Source organism: Tasmannia lanceolata, unplaced genomic scaffold (genome assembly GCF_043159265.1).
Source record: "Tasmannia lanceolata isolate RefF3 unplaced genomic scaffold, GAP_Taslan_0.1 ptg000013l, whole genome shotgun sequence".
NCBI classification, from domain to species: domain Eukaryota; kingdom Viridiplantae; phylum Streptophyta; class Magnoliopsida; order Canellales; family Winteraceae; genus Tasmannia; species Tasmannia lanceolata.
Window position 1 is genome coordinate 46,164,220 of NW_027518690.1, and position 17,865 is coordinate 46,182,084.

Genomic DNA, 17,865 nt, shown 5'->3' on the forward strand with positions numbered 1-17,865 from the left:
TGCAAAATCCCAACAGCAAGGGCGTCCCATTGAATCCACTTCATCCAACAGAAGTTATAAGTTATAACCCCATTGAATGCAGAATGAGTGATATATGTGGTTGGCTGACATGGATCAAATGAGGTGCCCTTTTCGCTTGTTTTTGCAAGGGCGCCCTTCACTTTAGCATTCCTCTACAAGCTGACATGGTGGGAAATGCCAAAATCATGACTGCCAATATTAGTTCCGGAAAACAAAACAGTAACCATTCAAAGTAAATCTTCTATAGCCAAAAGACAACACCAATGTCGAAACAAGAACATAACCAGCAACACAACAAACTTTCACACACGCCTACATGAAAGTTCTGTGCCCGTTGGAATTGATATCTACACAACCTTAGTTTCAAATAGTGACAAATCTTTATACTATTCTAATTTGCTTTTAGAGGTCGTGACCATTCTAAAGATGCTCTCAGTAACCAATTATAAAAGTGGTTAATGAAGAGTGCCATCAAATCTCTGATCTTCAACTGAATAGCTGCTTCTCAGGAATTAATTGCCAATAATCTGAGATTGTAGGTCAGAATTCTCAGGTTCAACAGAAACTACATAACTCTTAGCTGCCTTGATTTTAAACTTGAGAATTAGATTTATAAATTGAGTCATGTCAGCAATGTATCCTGAATTCTGTGGTGTTAAAAAAAGATTCAATTGAGGAAGACTTTGAAATAATTTAAAGACTGAATAAAGATATCATCATTTATTTCTACAATGACAAGGGCTTGAAACTGAAATAAAACATGGGATTCATTTCAGCAATGGAATGGAGCCGAGTTAACATGCGCCGGTATTGGGGAAAGGGCAGAAACTCATATGCTATTTATTTTGAGAAGAATATCTACAACAAAAAATAGTAGATTATCAACAATTCCATACAAAAATAAGAGCTTATGTCCTCTCAAAATCAAACATACGACACCCGGCTGCCCAAATCCTCCTTGATCGAGCAATGAATAATTATGAAATAAAAGAAAAAAATGACCCCCAAAAAATTAAAATGAATTGATTTCCCTACCAATGACAGGTCTAGGACGGTGGCGCCTTGAACCCGATTTCTTCTCCCGTCCACGCTTGCCTGGCATCTTCTTGATCGGTGTTCTTCCAACCTTATAGGGAACAGTCTCAGATGATACTTTTCCTGGCAATTCATTAATCAAAGCTGGTGGTGGATAAATCACGGCGGCAATTGTGTTCATATGCTCTAACAAATCCCTATGGTAGGCCTGCACGATGTCAACCATGAATTTATATATAAAAGAAAAAACCATAACACCATTCGCCTAGCGATTCAAAAAAAAATAATCATTCGCCTACATGTTCAAAAACAATTATCAACATTGATCAATAATTGCTCATTTAAGTAAATTATTGAAACTGCGATGGATTAAGAACCAAACTTTCATTCCCGACAATGCAAGGAGAAATGCAAAATGTCCCAGAAATAATAACCACATGACAGGAAAATATCAGCATAATGATTTTTTAAGTAGAATTCATGAAGATTGTGCTTAACCAGAACTTTAAAATATAGTACAAAGAGATGGTCAAGATAGAAAAAAATTGGGTTATATCAAGTGAGGATATACTTTTTTTGCTACCTTGACACAGAAATTTCCAATTGGAGATGTAGAAAAGTGTAAGAAGTGATTACCTGAACGACAAAGTTGCGCCTTTCACAATCCAAAAACATGTTCACACTCCAATTTACTTTAGACATTATTTTGTCCCTAACAGTAGAAAAACTGATTTGGTCCCTAGAAGTGAATCGGTCAACTTCGTTGAACCAAAGACAGGTAAAGAGATTCGTAATCGGAATGTGTTCCCTTATGATCACACAACCTTCAGGAACATCTGCAGTACCGAAAATTATAAGCACAATATTTAACTCCTAATGAAACAGAAGAGCGAACATAAAACAGAAAGTGAAGTACACTATACTCACCACTAGTAATAGGAAGCTTAGCTGAAGAATATGGTGTCAACCCCTCCCTCTTATAAAACTCTACCTGGTAATCAATGGAGGCATTTTCATATTTTCCAGCAGCTTTATTAGCTTCTGCTTCCTTAAAAACATCGAACCGTCTGTAATGCCTGGAGATTGCAAAATTGGCATTGTTTCGCCACAAGAATCTGAAAAATAGACTGAACAATTTAATACAACCTAATACCAATGCTGCAAAACAATAGCATGCACCAACACAAGCCACCACCAAGCCCTTGGATGCTACTTGTCAAAGATTTCCCTTTACATCGTTAAACTACTATAATAATTTATAAAATACCAAAATCATGAAATAAATTTTCAGCAACAATATACCTCTCCAGAATTTGATATGGATCCACAACAAGCTCGAGCTTTCCATCAATCCATATCGAAAATCTGACATTAGGGAAAATCCTATGCAATAAAAGCTTTGGAACCTGCCAAAAGATATATCAGATCAAAAAAATATCCAACATACTAGCTTCAGAAATCCATTTAACGAATAGCACTTAACTGCAGAGAAGAATTTGGATGAATAGACTTTTAAAAATTTACTTACTTATTTGGTCCACTTATGAAGCTTAATTTACATGGACATGATATAATAATTTATATTATTCATCTCATATAACATTACTAAGTAAAAAAATGGTCATTATCAGAAATTGATTGTGACCTCTCTATAAGTTTTAGGGTTGAATATGATAAAAGGTGGAGGCCTGGGAATCAGAAAAATCAAAGAAGTTAACCTTGCACTCGGGTAAATGGCTATGGAGATTGATTTGGGGAGGACCAATTCCAATGATGGGCCAAGGTAATAGAAAGTAAATATGGGGCAAATTCTGGCCATTGGGAGGCCAAAGACAGTTCCAGGAAACCTGGGGTTACAATTTGGCACGACATCATGCGCATGGGACTTCGGTTTAATCAAGGAATTCGGTTTAGAGTTTATACCGGTGACACCATTCAAAAAAAAAAAAAAGTTTATACTCGTGATAGAATCAGTTTTTGGAATGAAAAATGGTGCTCTCATATTCCATTAAAAGACATGTTCCCTAACTTATATACATTAGCAGCGCATAAGGAAGCCATGGTTAAAGACTGCTTTGAGAGAAGTAGTGACAGGGTGTTACGGAGGCCAACTTCTAGGCTCTCCTTCAGTTGCTAGAAGGATGCTACATCAAGTTATCTGGGGTGGATAAAAGGGTATGGATCTGGGATTCTACTGGGTTTTTTACTATCAAATTCTTCTACAACCAACTTGTGCCTTGCCCTGTGCTATCCATTGAAGCTTAAGTGTGGAAGATCCAAGCTCCTCCCCGAGTTTGTACTTTTAGTTTGGCCACCATCCGAGACCAGATTCAGACGGTGGACTTCCTAAGGAGGCGTGAGATATTGATAGTCAATCATCACGCTTTGTGCCTAGCGGCGGGGAAACGGTTGATCACATCTTCATTCATTGCAAAGTAGACAAGGAGGTGAGGAGTAGCATTCTCTCTAGGTTTGGAATGTCTTGGGTTTTTCCATCCAAGCTTTCAAACCTTTTAGAAGGTTGGTCGACGGTCCCTTGGAAGAAAAAAGGCAAAGTTCCTCTGTGCAGTCTCTCTTCTAGCAACCTTGTGGGTTCTTTGGAAAGAAAGAAATGCTAGAGTCTTTGAAGGTGTACCCAAGTCACCTTCCTTTTTATTCATTACAGTAATTGCTTTGACAGTTGCATGGGTGAGAAGCCTTCCTTCACTCAGTTTGTGTCGGCCTTTGACTTATGGGAGGGTTGGAATGAGATCTGATTCAGTGAGGAGCGTCGTCCCACTATTGTCCCAGAATGGCAGCCTCCATCTCTCAGGATGCTAAAATTAAACTTTGATGACTCTAGGATGGGTAACCCTGGACCGGTGGCATTGAAAGCATCCTTAGAGATTCTAGGGGAGAAGTCATTTGGACCTTTCCAGAGCCTGTTGGGATAACAAATGCAGGTGAGGCAAAGGTTCATGCCGTGCATTAGGGGATAAAACGTTTTGAAAATGATAGCCTTGACAAGGTGATAGTGGAGGGCGATTCCCTCAACGTCATTCGTTGGCTTAGAGGATCTATTTTTCCCTCTTGGAGATTTGCTCACTTTTTTATGAAATTCAAAATCGAGTAGATGGATCGTCAATCATTTTCATGCATATAAGAAGATCGATCGATAGTATAGCAGATCATCTAGCTAGGGAAGGAGTGGGGAAGCAGGGGTTGGAGATGTTCGACTTTCTGCCTCCTTGATCTCTTATTTTTATTTTTTTTCATGTATTTTTCTATGTTGTCTCTCATGTTTCTCTATGTTCTGTTTCGGGTTGACTATCGGTCTCCCCCCTTGCTTTTGAATGAAAATTCCAGCCATTAAAAAAAATTGATAAAATGAATCATTTTCCACTTCTGCAGGGTTTACAAATATTAAACGATATCAAATAGAGAAATGTGAACCTGGATTTAGACAAGAAAGTTACTTTAGGCCACATTTGGATACCCACACAAGATTTAGATTTGGATTTCTCACATTTGCAGTTGAGATTTGGAACTGGATCAGATCCCTAGATTTCCAAATCAGCTACAACAGTGAAAAAAATCCAATTTTCAAATCTGTTCTGCAAGAAATTATTTGGAAATCAATATTTGTGGCAACTCTCTCTCTCTCTCTCTCTCTCTCTCTCTCTCTCTCTCTCTCTCTCTCTCTCTCTCTCTCTCTCTCTCTCTCTCTCTCTCTCTCTCACACACACACACACACACACACACACGCCCAAGCCCACGCGCACACACACCATCAGCATCATGATGATTTATGTATTTTGTATCCAAAACTCAAATCCAAATACATGAGGTATCCAAACGTGGCCTTAAAGAAATCAAAAGATATGATGCAAAATGGATCTTGACCTTTAAAGAAATCCAAAGAAGAAGAGATATGAAAGAAACATCCAGGTAATCATATTAAGGCCAATAAAGACGCTAGCTACAAAGAAATAGCAACAATGACTCAAACACAGAAGCAGCATACCACAACTACGCTAACTATGAAAACAAAAAGAAAATGAGACAATCATGGTCTACAGGTGGGATAAAAATGATAGGTAGTAAAAAAAAGGAAATGCTATATAATAGAATAAGTATAAGATAGCTCTGTAGGAACGGGTAAATAGGGACCTCCGTCCTATATTCCCTTGCCACAGCCATCAGGTTCACTGGTACTACCAAAAACTCCCATGCTTACATTACTATGAGTAAGGGCTAAGAGCTGTGGTCTTAGATGATACATACAGACATACAACATGGGCAGGTAGTGAGCAGTATGGAAACAGGGGGTACAAATAACATGGACAGGTACTAAGCAGTCTGCCTAACTAGATATTGACATAATGTAGTCTTTAAAGGCCTGCCATTTCAAAGTTCAACTTGGTTTTTTAAGAAATGGTTTCAAAGTTCAACTATTACTGCAAGATATCAGGAAGTTTAACGGTGTAAAGGTTGCCACTGAGAACCAAGAAGCAATGACATGTTCGATGTAAATGTTTCCACTGAGAACCAAGAAGCAAGGACATGTTCGGATAAACAATCAAGAACCACACATACTGGAATTTGCATCCAGTATGTGTTTGGATTTTCGGAATCAAGAATCGGAATTTGCATCCTATTCTGATTATCCCTGTAAACGGAATGCTAATTCCCGTTCTAGTGTTTGGCTAAGCCTAGCCCCTCTTCTGCCATTCAAAAGAAGAAAGAAAAGAAAAGGCCTACCCTGTCTTCTCTGCAAACTGGAAAAACCAGAAAATCAAGAAGATTCAAGTTCTAGCTGGCGGAAGATTCGAGTTTTGGCTGGACACGCACCTCTTCTTCATCACAAACTGGAAAAACCTAGCCCCTATTATTCACCTCAAAATGGAAAAACCAGATAATCAGACCGGATAAGGCCGGTTACATCCCTCAAAACCAGGAAAATCAAATTGGTTACAAATCAGGAAATAAAAAATATAAATCCCCCTCAAACCAAACCTCCAATCCCTCGCCGAAACAACACTAGTGCACCCTATAGACTTCTTTGTAGTAGCATGGTCTAAGGACAATGTGGTAAAAGATAACATGGAGAGAATTAATGTGAGTAGTGTGGAATCATCCGCAATTCAGAAGGAATTCTTTTTATCGTGAGCTTGAATCCATCTCCAGTCTGTTGGAGATGTTAGAAGGAGGCTATGAAAGCAGGATGGGGAAGATAAACGGGTTTGGGTATGGAATACAGTTGGAGACTTCTCTGTCAAGTCATTTTATCATCAGCTAGTGGTTAGCCCGGTGTCCTCCAAGGTAGCCAGAGGGTGGAAATCCAGGCCCCTCCTAGGATGTGCACTTTCGGATGGTTGGCATCAAAGAAAAGGATTCAAACAGTAGATTTTCTTCGCAAAGGTAAAATCTCTATCATAGATCATTGTCCTTTATGCATGGAGGCAGGTGAGACATCAAACCATTTGCTAATTCATTGCAAATTTGCTAGGGAAATATGGAGTAAATTGTTGAAATGGTCTGGAATTAGTTGGGTTTTTTTCGGTCAGTGAATCTGTGGAGGAAAAAAAGTAAAATCCTATGTAATGTCTCTGTGAAACAACCGTTTACTCCAAAAGCTTAAGCTTTTAGAGAAGGCGTTATTTAATCTTTTATACTTTAATTTAATGTCTCTGCGAAAAACCCACTTGGGTTCTGCTAGATTTGATTTGTTGAATCAAGCTGTAAAACCCTCTTCTTCTTCTTCTTCTTCTTCACCGTATAAAGATTTGATGAGGGAGAAGAAGATGATCCAGCTGCTGATCACTATTGTTGCAAAACCCTCTTCTTCTTCACTGTAAAAAGGGAAAGACAGAGAGGGGGAGAGAGAGAGATTTGGTAAGAAAAATTTCAACGAATAAAGTTGAAGGAGTGGCGGGTCCAATAGGAGTGGCGGACGCAACTGAGGCAGAAGTCCGGGCAGTCCATCAAGGAATGAAGTTGTTAAATAGTAGTCATTTGGATGTCGTTGTAGTTGAATGAGACTCCTTAAATGTCATTAGGTGGCTCAAGAAGAAATCTAAGCCACCTTGGAGATTTGAAAGGTTCTTTGACAAGATGCACAATTGGATCGGTTCCTCGGCTATGGCGTTTGATCATGTTCGGCGCTCAGCTAATTCGGCCGAGGACAGCCTTGCCAGGGAAGGAGTTTCTAGAGAGGATTTAGCACTCTTTGACTCTCTTCCCCCCTTGACTTTTACTTCTGTCTTTGTATCTGTTCACTCGCCTATGGCTCTTGTTAAAGTACAAAAGATAAATAACGCCTTTAACTTAAGCTTTTGGAGAAGTTGGTAAGTTAACATGGTATTAGAGCCAAAGGTCTCGAGTTCAAACCTCCCGGATAGCAAAAATCCACATGCGATGGTTGGCCCAAAGTGGGACCACATGTGCCACGTGTTTGCCAAGTGGGCGACACGTGCGGGGGAGTGTTAAAGTATAAAAGATAAATAACGCCTTTAGCTTAAGCTTCTAGAGAAGTTGGTAAGTTAACATGGTATCAGAGCCAAAGGTCTCGAGTTCAAACCTCCCAGATAGCAAAAATCCACATGCGGCCCAAAGTGGGACCACATGTGCCACATGTTTGCCAAGTGGGCCACACGTGCGGGGAGTGTTAAAGTATAAAAGATAAATAACGCATTTCTCCAACAGCTTAAGATTTTGGAGAAGTTGGTAAGTTAACAGCTCTTATGTTCTCTGACCATCTCGGTCTCTTCTTTTATCTTTTAATAAAATTGGCTACTAGTCAAAAAAAAATTCAAGGGTAATTTTCCGGGATGAGAAAGAGAGAGATGGGAGATGGGAGAATCAAGAATACCACCTCCTTCGAGTGATAACAAAATCCACCCAAAGTTCCAGTTTCTTTTCCGCTTGGGCTCACCCATTACGCTGCCAATGTTGAACCAAATGCCGGAATCGGTGGGGATAGAATCCGTCACCGATTCTGATTCCGGATTCCGGTAATCCAAACGCACCCATAAGGAAATCTATGTTAAATGTTTTCTTTTTCTTTTTCTTTTTTTGAATGGCAAATCTATGTTAAATGGTAATGATGTTTGGCTTTCAATTGAAATAGTTGAACGGAAACTGTATGGAACGCATAAATATAGAGAAGCAATCAACATTAAAAGTATGGTTCACATACAAGAGTCATGGGGTGTTTCTTGACTAGTGTTATAGTCTTGTGAATACAGTAATTTTTTTCTTGTAAAAGCTAGTGATTAGGGTTCTATCGTCTTCATTGAGGAATGCAACAAACAAAGCCCCGCGAGCTTATCAGGAGAGAGGGGTTGCACCGTTGGTTTCTGTTCATCTTCTCCTATTTATAACTTTTACATGATATCAGAGCATGGTGGTCAAGGAAACAATAAGATTTTTCCATTCCTCAAGAGAGGATTTTTTTTTTTTTTTATGACATAGGGTTTCCCTACCCCATTTAGGGCAGTACTAATCCCTACGTATGCACGCAATCACCCGTAAACAATGTGCATTGGGTAAGCCCGGGGGGATTCAGAATCTAATCTTACACCCTCCCATCTTGTCCGTAGGCATTCTCTTCCGTTATTGAATTTGAGGCATTAAATTCATCCATTCTTTTCTCGTCTTTAGGCACCCCTTCCGCTATAGGATATGAAACCTTAGACCTAATGACTTCTTCGTTATCAGAGCCGTCATATTCCTAGTCTTGTGTTCATGTCTTCTTGAAGTATTGAACCTATATCTGGAACCCCTATAGATTTCACTCACAAATATTCACTTCCATTCAAAGCCCTAATACCTAGTACCTACCTACCTTACGGCCTTACCCATTCAAAAATCGAAACACTAATTCTTCTCTAGTATTCATTTAAATCCCCAAAACCCCTGATTCAAAAACCTAAAACGCCTCATTTGAAAGCCCAAATACCCCCCACCCCTACTCAGAACCCTAACGCCTAATCTACGATGCTCTGAAGGCACGGCATGGCAGAATTTTACACATAGAGCATAAGTATTTGCTCAAGTATTGAATATATCATCTTCCAGAGATTGGTGGACAGCATTACATCAGTCTTCTCTAGCTTTCATTTAAATCGAAGCACTAATTCCCCTCTAGCTTTCATTTAAATCCCCAAAACCCCTCATTCGAAAGCCTAAAACCCCTCATTTGAAAGCCCAAATACCCCCCACCCCTACTCAAAACCCTAAAGCCCAATCTATGATGATCTGAAGTCACGGCATGGCTGAATTTTACACATAGAGCATAAGTACTTGCTCAAGCATTGAATATATCATCTTCCGGAGATTGGTGGACAGCATTACATCAGTCTTATTTGCAGCAATTCAAATCTCAATATGCAAATTCGCATGAAGCTTCACAATTGAAACAAAGGCAAGGCAGTCTCTATTGTGGAATTTCTCAATAAAACCAATGAGTCTATTTGACCAATTCGCTGCAATCCAAAACCACTTGATGAATGTGATGAAGTAAGATACGCTCCCTCTGCTTTGGGAGGTGATTATGTCATGCTTAACCCTTTGGTACAAATGAAACAAACTCCACCTACATTTGTTGAGTTTCTCATGCTTTTGCTTCAACATGGGGGCCTCATATCCACAACAAATGGATTTGCAAAGCCTCCCACGCCACAATCAAACTACCATGACTCATTTGAAACTCTATGTTGCTACTCCCCCCAATAGTGGACGTGAGAGGGGGCATGAACATGAACGTGGTCGAGAAAACTACTCCAATCTGCAACAAGAGTATGGCCTGAACTAGACACAACAAGCCTGGCCAACGACTGGACAAGGCCAAGGTAGACCACCTCAAGGGGACTTCCCTCACAAGCTATTGTCACTTGTCAGCAAGAACCTCCATCTCCTTGCGCTCCAGGATCCACAACAGTTTCCTCTCGCGCCTCAGTATGGTGGTGGATGTAAATTTGTGGGCACATAAATTATACAGCCATGGACTGCAACCCTACTCCAATGCCCAATATATCACTAGAACTCTCAAATGACCCTTGCTTGTCAGATGGGTTTTTTTATCACTCGACACCCTCTGAAGCTTCTTGAGCACTTGATACGGATGCTACTCATCGTTACTCTCTTATTCTGGATCTTCTCAAATTGTTATGTGTGATGTGTACTCTATGCCCACGACATATATCAATTCACCTTTAATTTCATCTTCAGTTTTTTTCATGTTTCTGATGTTTATGTTGTTCTCAAAAAACACTTATTTTTTTCTCAATTCTCTACACAATTTAAGCATTACTTCATTTTGGCTCCTTCACATGTCTGTGAAGGATCTGCATTCAAGGAAACTCCTTGCTAAAGGATTTCGTATGGGAAAACTCCATCTATTATCAGCACCGTGGCTAGTGGAGCTTTCTTTCGCCGTCGAGCATAGAAGTTTTCTCAGCGTCTGCGGAGTCTTTATAAGGTTGTTGTTGAATGGAAGAAGAGAATGAGAGAAGAATGTGAGAGAGTTTGGTCTCCCCTCAAGCTGGAATGTATATGTCATCCATTCCCAGCTTGTTACAAATATCGTTCAACTTTGCCGACTCAATCGTTTAGTAAACATATCAGCTAGCTAATCCCCTGATCAAGTAAACATTGTGCATATCTCGCCCTTCTAAGTCTCTGATGAATGAAGTGACAATCCACCTTGATATGTTTAGTTCGCTCATGAAAGACTGGGTTTGTAGCAATGTGGATAGCCGCCTTATTGCCACAATATAATTGTGCTAGAGATGAAGATGAAATACCCATTTCTGGTAAAAGAGTGTGCAACCAAGTCAGCTCTCCACATGTGTGTGTGCCATGGCTCAGTATTCAGCCTCTGCACTTGATCAAGCTACCACAACTTGATTGCTCCGGCACGACACCAAGTTACCTCTAACAAATGTGCAATATCAAGTGGTTGATCTCCTATCTACTGGAGATCATGCCCAGTCTGCGTCAGTTAACCCTTCTAGTCTTATATGACCATGTTTCTTAAACAATAGGCCTTTCCTTGGAGCAGCTTTTTTTCTTTTTTTTTTAGAATGTTTCCATGGAGAACCTTTCAAGTATCTAATAATCCGAATCATAGCTGCCCAATAGGAGGTACATGGCAAAGTCAAGAACTGGCTGACCACTCCTACTGCAAACGAAATGTGGACGAGTGAAGTTAGATAGATCAACTTCCCAACCAACCTTCTGCACCTGTTAGGGTCATCTAATAAGTCTCCCTGATCAGGAAGAAGCTTACTTTCGGGTTCCATAGGTACGGCAGCAGGTTTCACTCCCAGAGAACATGTCCCCCCTCTAATGAAGAAAAAGGTTTTAGCATCTTCTCCCAGAGAACATGTCCCTCTAATGAAGAAAAGGGTTTTAGCATCCTTCTTCTTGTTGTCTCTGCGTTGCTCCATTTGATCATCATTTGAAAGATCAACATACCCATTTTCTACCAAGTCCCAAATGTCTTGAGATAGAAATAGGGTCTTCATCTTAATGCTCCAAAAAATCATCATTTTCTCCTCCAACTATTGGAAAGGTAGTTTGAGAAATGTTGAAGCTTCCACTATTGGTTGCCATGATATAAAACCTTCAAAACTCCTAGATTTTTTCTTTCCTGGAAAGCTTTAATGCCACTTTGTTAAAATAAAATGAGTTGCAAGTGCAAGGCTCAAGGAAGGAGAAAGAGAACACTAAAATTCTGAAATTTTCTAATGATTATCTTTTTCCACTTGATCCCTAAATGAAGGCATACAACACTTTATATAGGCTTCACATACACACATCTCATAACATTTTTAAGTGAAAAACATCATTTCAAAATCTAGCAACATTTTCTAAACTTAAAATTCACTAGGCATAGTCATTTCCTAGACTTAGACTTGACCATTTCCTAGGCTGACTTATCATTTCCAAGATAAAGATATTTCCTAAACTTATCATTTACAAGGCTTGCTCATTTCCTAGACATATTCACTAAACTTGACATTTCCTAGGCTTAGTCTTTTAGACTTACAAGACACTCGTTTCCAAGACATTAGAAAGTAATTGACTCAACATATTTCCAAGATAGAAGAAAGTCGTAGAAAGTTGGGAGCCGATTATTGCAAGACTTGACACATGGAAAAGGAACCTTGTCTCTAGAGGTGGCCGAATTACTTTGATTAAGGCGGTACTGTCTAATATTCCTATCTACCAGCTTTCGATGGTGAAATGTCCTGTGAGTATAGCTCTCAGGTTGGAAAAAATTCAAAGGAGATTTCTATGGGGGGGTTCAAATGAGAAGAAAGGAATACCACTGGTGAAGTGGAAGCAGGTGTGCATGTCTACCAAAGCAGGAGGTCTTGGTATTCGTAGAATAAAGGAGACAAACCAAGCTCTTCTGGGCAAATGGCTTTGGAGATTTGGGGAGGAGGGTTCTCAGTTGTGGGCCAAAGTGATTGACAGCAAGTACGGTTCTGATGTAGGGAAATGGGTCTCAGAAGATAATTGCAGTAAGAAAGGAACCACATTGTGGCGTGATGTGTTGCAACTCAAGCCAAAGTTCGTTGAAGGGATTAGGTTTAGGGTATATGCAGGAGATATGATGGATTTTGGTGTGATAAATGGTGTGAGGATCATCCTCTGATGGCTTAGTTTCCTAATTTATATGTGGCAGCAACAGATAGAAATGCATTGGTAAAGGATTGTTTCACTCGTAGTAACAACAGAATAATCTGGTCTCCTATGTTTAGGAGAAATTTTTTTGAAAGAGAGCTTCAGTCCATGGACAGGTTGTTGGAAAGTTTGGAAAAGTGCTACATTAAATCATCCGGGAAGGATAAAAGAATTTGGATTTGGAACTCGGGGGGAGAATTCTCGGTGAAATCCTTCTATCATCACTTAGTGCCATGTCCTGTGTCCTCCAAAGTGGCCAAAGTATGGACCAACCAAGTGCCTCCAAGAGTTTGTGCCTTTGCGTGGGCGGCCATCTTGAAAAGAACACAAACAGTTGATTTCTTGAGGAAAAGGAAAATGATAATCATAGATCAATTCTCCCTATGTTCAGAGGCAAGGGAATCAGTGGATCACTTGCTAGTGCAGTGCAAGGTGGCAAGAGAGTTGTGGTGCAGCCTATTGTCGAGGTTCGGAGTTGCATGGGTTCTACCGGGTAAACTAACTCAGTTGTTTGATAATTGGCAAATGTCTCCTTGGAAGGGAAAAGGGAAAATATTGTGGGATGGATCATTCCTTGCAATGATTTGGATTCTCTAGAAAGAAAGAAATGCTAGGGTGTTTAAAGGAGTCTCGAAAAGAACTCTCTTCCTATTTAACAAAATCATAGCACTCACAATATCTTGGGTTAGAACCATTCCAAGTTTTGCATTTGTGTCTGCTTATGATTTGTGGCATGGATGGAGAGTGATATACGAGGGTGTAAGTAATGAACCTAGAATAACCCAATCTTGGGAGCCACCCGATCAAGGGCTCTTGAAACTCAACTTCGATGGTTCTAGTATGGGAAATCCGGGCCCATCTGGAATTGGGGGAGTTTTAAGAGATGACCAAGGAAATGTCATATGGGCCTTCTCAGGTCCGATTAGGGTAGCGGATGCCAGTGAGACAGAAGTAAGGGCCATTCGCCATGGTATAAAGCTTCTTATGAATGTAGACATGGAAAAGGTGGAAATTGAAGGAGACTCAATGAATGTGATAAAATGGCTCAATGGCAATCACTCAATACCGTGGAGGTTTGCGGCACTTTTTTATGAAATTCAAGACCGAGTTGGAGAAGCCACTATAATAGCCTATCACGTAAAGAGGTCCGCATACGGCGTAGCGGATAAACTAGCCCGAGATGGGGTTCTCTGGGCAAGCGTGGAGCAATTTGATTTTTTACCGGCGTGATAGTTTTTGTGTACTTTGTATTATTTTTGCTCTGTATATATTGTTATGACCTTCTTAGTCTCTTCCTTTCTATATTAATGATATTCAACATTCAAAAAAAAAAAGAGTCCTAGAAAGGACATTAAGTTCCAACAAGAAGTGTATGTGAAACTCCGTAGTTTTATTATACATACAATAAGTCGTAGGTCTCATACTAGATTTATGCTAATGATTAATGAAATCATTACAACTAGAGGCGATGTTGTAGGAATCTACAAGGTGAAAAGCGGACTTAAAGTAAGTTTGGCATGAAGGATTAGGGAGAGCTTCACTACTTTCTCAGTATTGAAGTAAAAAAGAGAGATGATTTTGATATAAGAAAATATCTTATGTATTCTATTAATAGGTTTCATATCACAAATTGAAAACATATTGCAACACGTGCAATTTACAATTAGAAGGCCAGCAGACAAGATGAAGGAGAGGTGGTAGATCCCCAAATGTATAGGAGTAAGGTTGGTGCACTCCAGCACTTGTACACAGCATGATATCACATATGCAGTGAATCAAGTGTTTCAATTTATGCATGATTGAAGGCAAGAACATTTATAATCCACTAAAAGAATCATGAGGTATCTCAAAGGAACCTTGACACATGGTCTATGGACCGTGTCAAAAGAAAGAAGTGAAATTGGCTTGATTCTCAAGTGCTAATTAGGCAGGAGACCCTGATACTAGAAGATCAATTACTGGATATTGTGGTGTCTTGAATGATTGCCTACTTTCATGAAAAGCATGCGCTTTATGTCTCTGCAGGCATACATGTAAATAACAGGCCCCAAGCACATGCACATACCACATACTCATGTTATAAGGATTTAATTGTTTCATCTAAAAAATAAATATTTAATTATTTATTATATTCAAAAACTACCCGATTGCTTCTTTACCACATAGTCTAAATGAACGGAAAAAATTAAAAGAGAATCCACCTTGCCATTGCGCCTTGCATCAGTATAGGGAAGGTTGCGAACAACAACAATTCTCCATATTCCAACCTTCAAAGTGCTGTCTATAGTACTAGAATTTTTTATGTACGCTTCTGTCTCTTCGTCCACAAACATATAAAAGCAAATGTTTCCTTTCGCAGTCTCACTAATATTTTTTGGCTGTTGTATTATATCATAGTTTCCTGGTCAATAAAATATTTGTGAGAAAAGACATGAAAATGCTTGAACCTAAGCAAAATACACAAAAAGCTGTTTTTCTCATCAATACCAAATATGGCAGATGCAACAACTATCCCACGGCATTGCTCCATCTCAAGGAGATCAGCATCATCAATGTCAAACCCAGTATGGCGACCAGGTCTATTTCCTTTAACAAATCTGAATATGACAAGATAAGTAATGTATCAGTCGAAAGCAATTACGATTCAGTGTTATAAACACATTTGTAGATGGAAACTGGGAAAAAAGAAAATAACATTTCATAATATAACCATCTGGTTCAAAAAATTAAAGGAAAAAACTTTTAAAAGTAGGGTTAATATGAAGTTCAATAATCAATAAATCATACCCACAGTACACGTTCATTGATTCTTTAATGTTAAACGAATCATTCCGCTGCTTCAGAGATGGATATCCACCAAAGGGAGAGCCTCCATATGACTGAGTGGCAATTGGGTTTTCCTCGGAAACATATGTTAAATTCTTTAGAACAGGAGAAATAGACGAGACAGTCGGCATAAGTGTTATAGCTTGCTCAGCAGGAAGGTAACACACTGGACATGCTGAAAGCGATTAAAAAAGAAAAAGAAAAAAGATTAATCAGAACCATCAGAAAAATTATATAATGATTTAAGTGTCTAAAATCTTAACATTTTAGAGATGTAAACTTACGACGTGGGCCAATCCTTTTTCTATCGGCTGGCGGAGGCGGAAGTGCGAAAGATTCACAAGGATGTCCTGGAGGAAGAGCACGAGCGCGAACAACTGGAGGAAGAAGTACAACTGATGGAAGAGGCTGAGTTTTATTTTCACCATTTACTGAATCAATTTCCAATGAAGAAGACTTATTATTCATTTCACTATCTCTTTCTCCATAATTCACGGGAGATACATGATACCCGGACACCATGTTGCTGCTAACAGTTTGGACATGTACAGAAGACATTGAATGTACATTGGGGCCTTCTGGTGCATCTTCATCTGAAAATGAATCGTTATGGACAGGGTTTACAAATGAAAAAAAAAAACTAAGGGCACGTTTGGCTACTATGATTTTTTTTTTCAGTGATAAATCGGTGTCTCGGTGTCTCGAAGTGGAGATGAAGGTGAAGTGGCTAAAAATAAGGAAACAAAAAAATCAGAAACTAGTGTCTCCAAGTGATGCGAAGTGGCAAAAAATCAGGAAACAAAAAACTCTACTCAAAATCGGATAAACTTTTTCCTGATTTCTAGCCACTCTCAGGCTCATCTCAATCGTGCCCACTCAAATCTCTCTCCTTCTCTCACTGCCTTACCCCTCTCTCACCACTTAGAGACACCGATTTATCATGAAAAAAAAATCCTGGCTGCAAGACATAGTCTAAAAGACAGAAATTTAAAAAAATAAGGAATTGGAAAAACAAACCTTTATTAAGGGCGGACATAAGCGACATGAAAACCACAACAGAAACAAGCACTAAGAGAAGCATCCCAACCCTCCTCCGACTGGCAATTTTGCAGATCCATGGAAGAAACTTCTCTTTCTCTCTAGAACCAGACAAAAGCATCTTCGAGGGCTTTCGAACAACAATGGGTGTTGTCTGAATTGGCAAAACAACACTGTTCTGCAGCTGTTGTTGCAATGATCCATAACTCCCTGTACGTAGACCCAATGACCCTCCAGTCATCGTCCCTCCAAACCCACAGATTTCTCTTTCATCTCCCTTCTCCCCTCAAATAAACTCTCATTCCAATTCTATATTTGAAAACAAGCTAACCCCTCTAAATCAAGCTATGAAATCTCTCTCTACTATGCTTTAAACTCAATCCACAAACCCTATCCCTCCCCAATTTCCTTAAACCTAACCCTAGAATACAACTAAATCTCTTAACCCTTTCCCAAATGCACGCACAAATGAATCCAAATCCAGTTCTAAATCTCTTAATCGAGTACAGAATACGAAAAAATAAAAATCTAACCAAAAAAAAAAACACACACACACACTATACTCGATCTGTTTCGCACCACCAAATTGCCCTAAAAAAATCAAACCCTAAAAATCAACAACCCTCCAAATTGCCCTGAATCTAGAATTCAATAAAAAAAAAAACAAATCGACAGATCAAATGATAAAAAAAAATAGAAATCCGTTGAATTTGGTAAACAAGGAAGGTTTTCTCTTGATTTGATGAAAACAGAACAAGCATTAAAGGAGGAATTTTTACCTCTTTATTTTCTATTTTCTAGGGTTTCTTCAGAATGTACGATTACCAAAATGGAGAAAGCGGAGCCCACGATAACTGATTTGTATGTATGTGAAAAATCTGGATCATGGGCTTTTTTCTCTTCCTAATTAGGAATCCTCTAGCAGTTAATCTGAAATTACCACTGTATTACCGTTAATCTCTCTCCGACAAAGTATAAGATTTTACGAAAATTGGAGAACAGAGAAGAAGAAAAATATATAAAGACAAAATGGGCTCGTTGCTAATATGCGCCATGTGGCGCCGTTCCTCGCCGGATTCAAATGGAATGTTTCAAATAAAATAATAATCCCATAAATAAATAAAGGGTTATGATATATTCGCACCTCCTGTAGGATGATTCACACTACTGATAACGTGATTTGACGTCAAAAAGCGTTAAAAGTCTGCCTAATTCACTTTATCAGGGGTGCGAATTTATCGTGACCTTAAATAATAACAAATGCGCTCGCCC

At 39.2% G+C, this 17,865-nt stretch overlaps 1 protein-coding gene across 1 annotated transcript; it reads right to left on the reverse strand.

The window, feature by feature from the left end:
• Positions 1–831: 831 nt before the first annotated feature.
• Positions 832–17,592, reverse strand: LOC143890302 (putative hexosyltransferase MUCI70). Its single transcript, XM_077394938.1, has 9 exons — positions 16,573–17,592; positions 15,840–16,148; positions 15,517–15,730; positions 15,217–15,326; positions 14,931–15,130; positions 2,359–2,462; positions 1,984–2,171; positions 1,693–1,892; positions 832–1,264 (listed from the first exon to the last, which is right to left on the reverse strand). Exons 1-9 carry the CDS (start codon positions 16,832–16,834, stop codon positions 1,034–1,036), a joined length of 1,818 nt encoding a protein of 605 aa, XP_077251053.1. The 5' UTR covers positions 16,835–17,592; the 3' UTR covers positions 832–1,033.
• Positions 17,593–17,865: the final 273 nt, after the last annotated feature.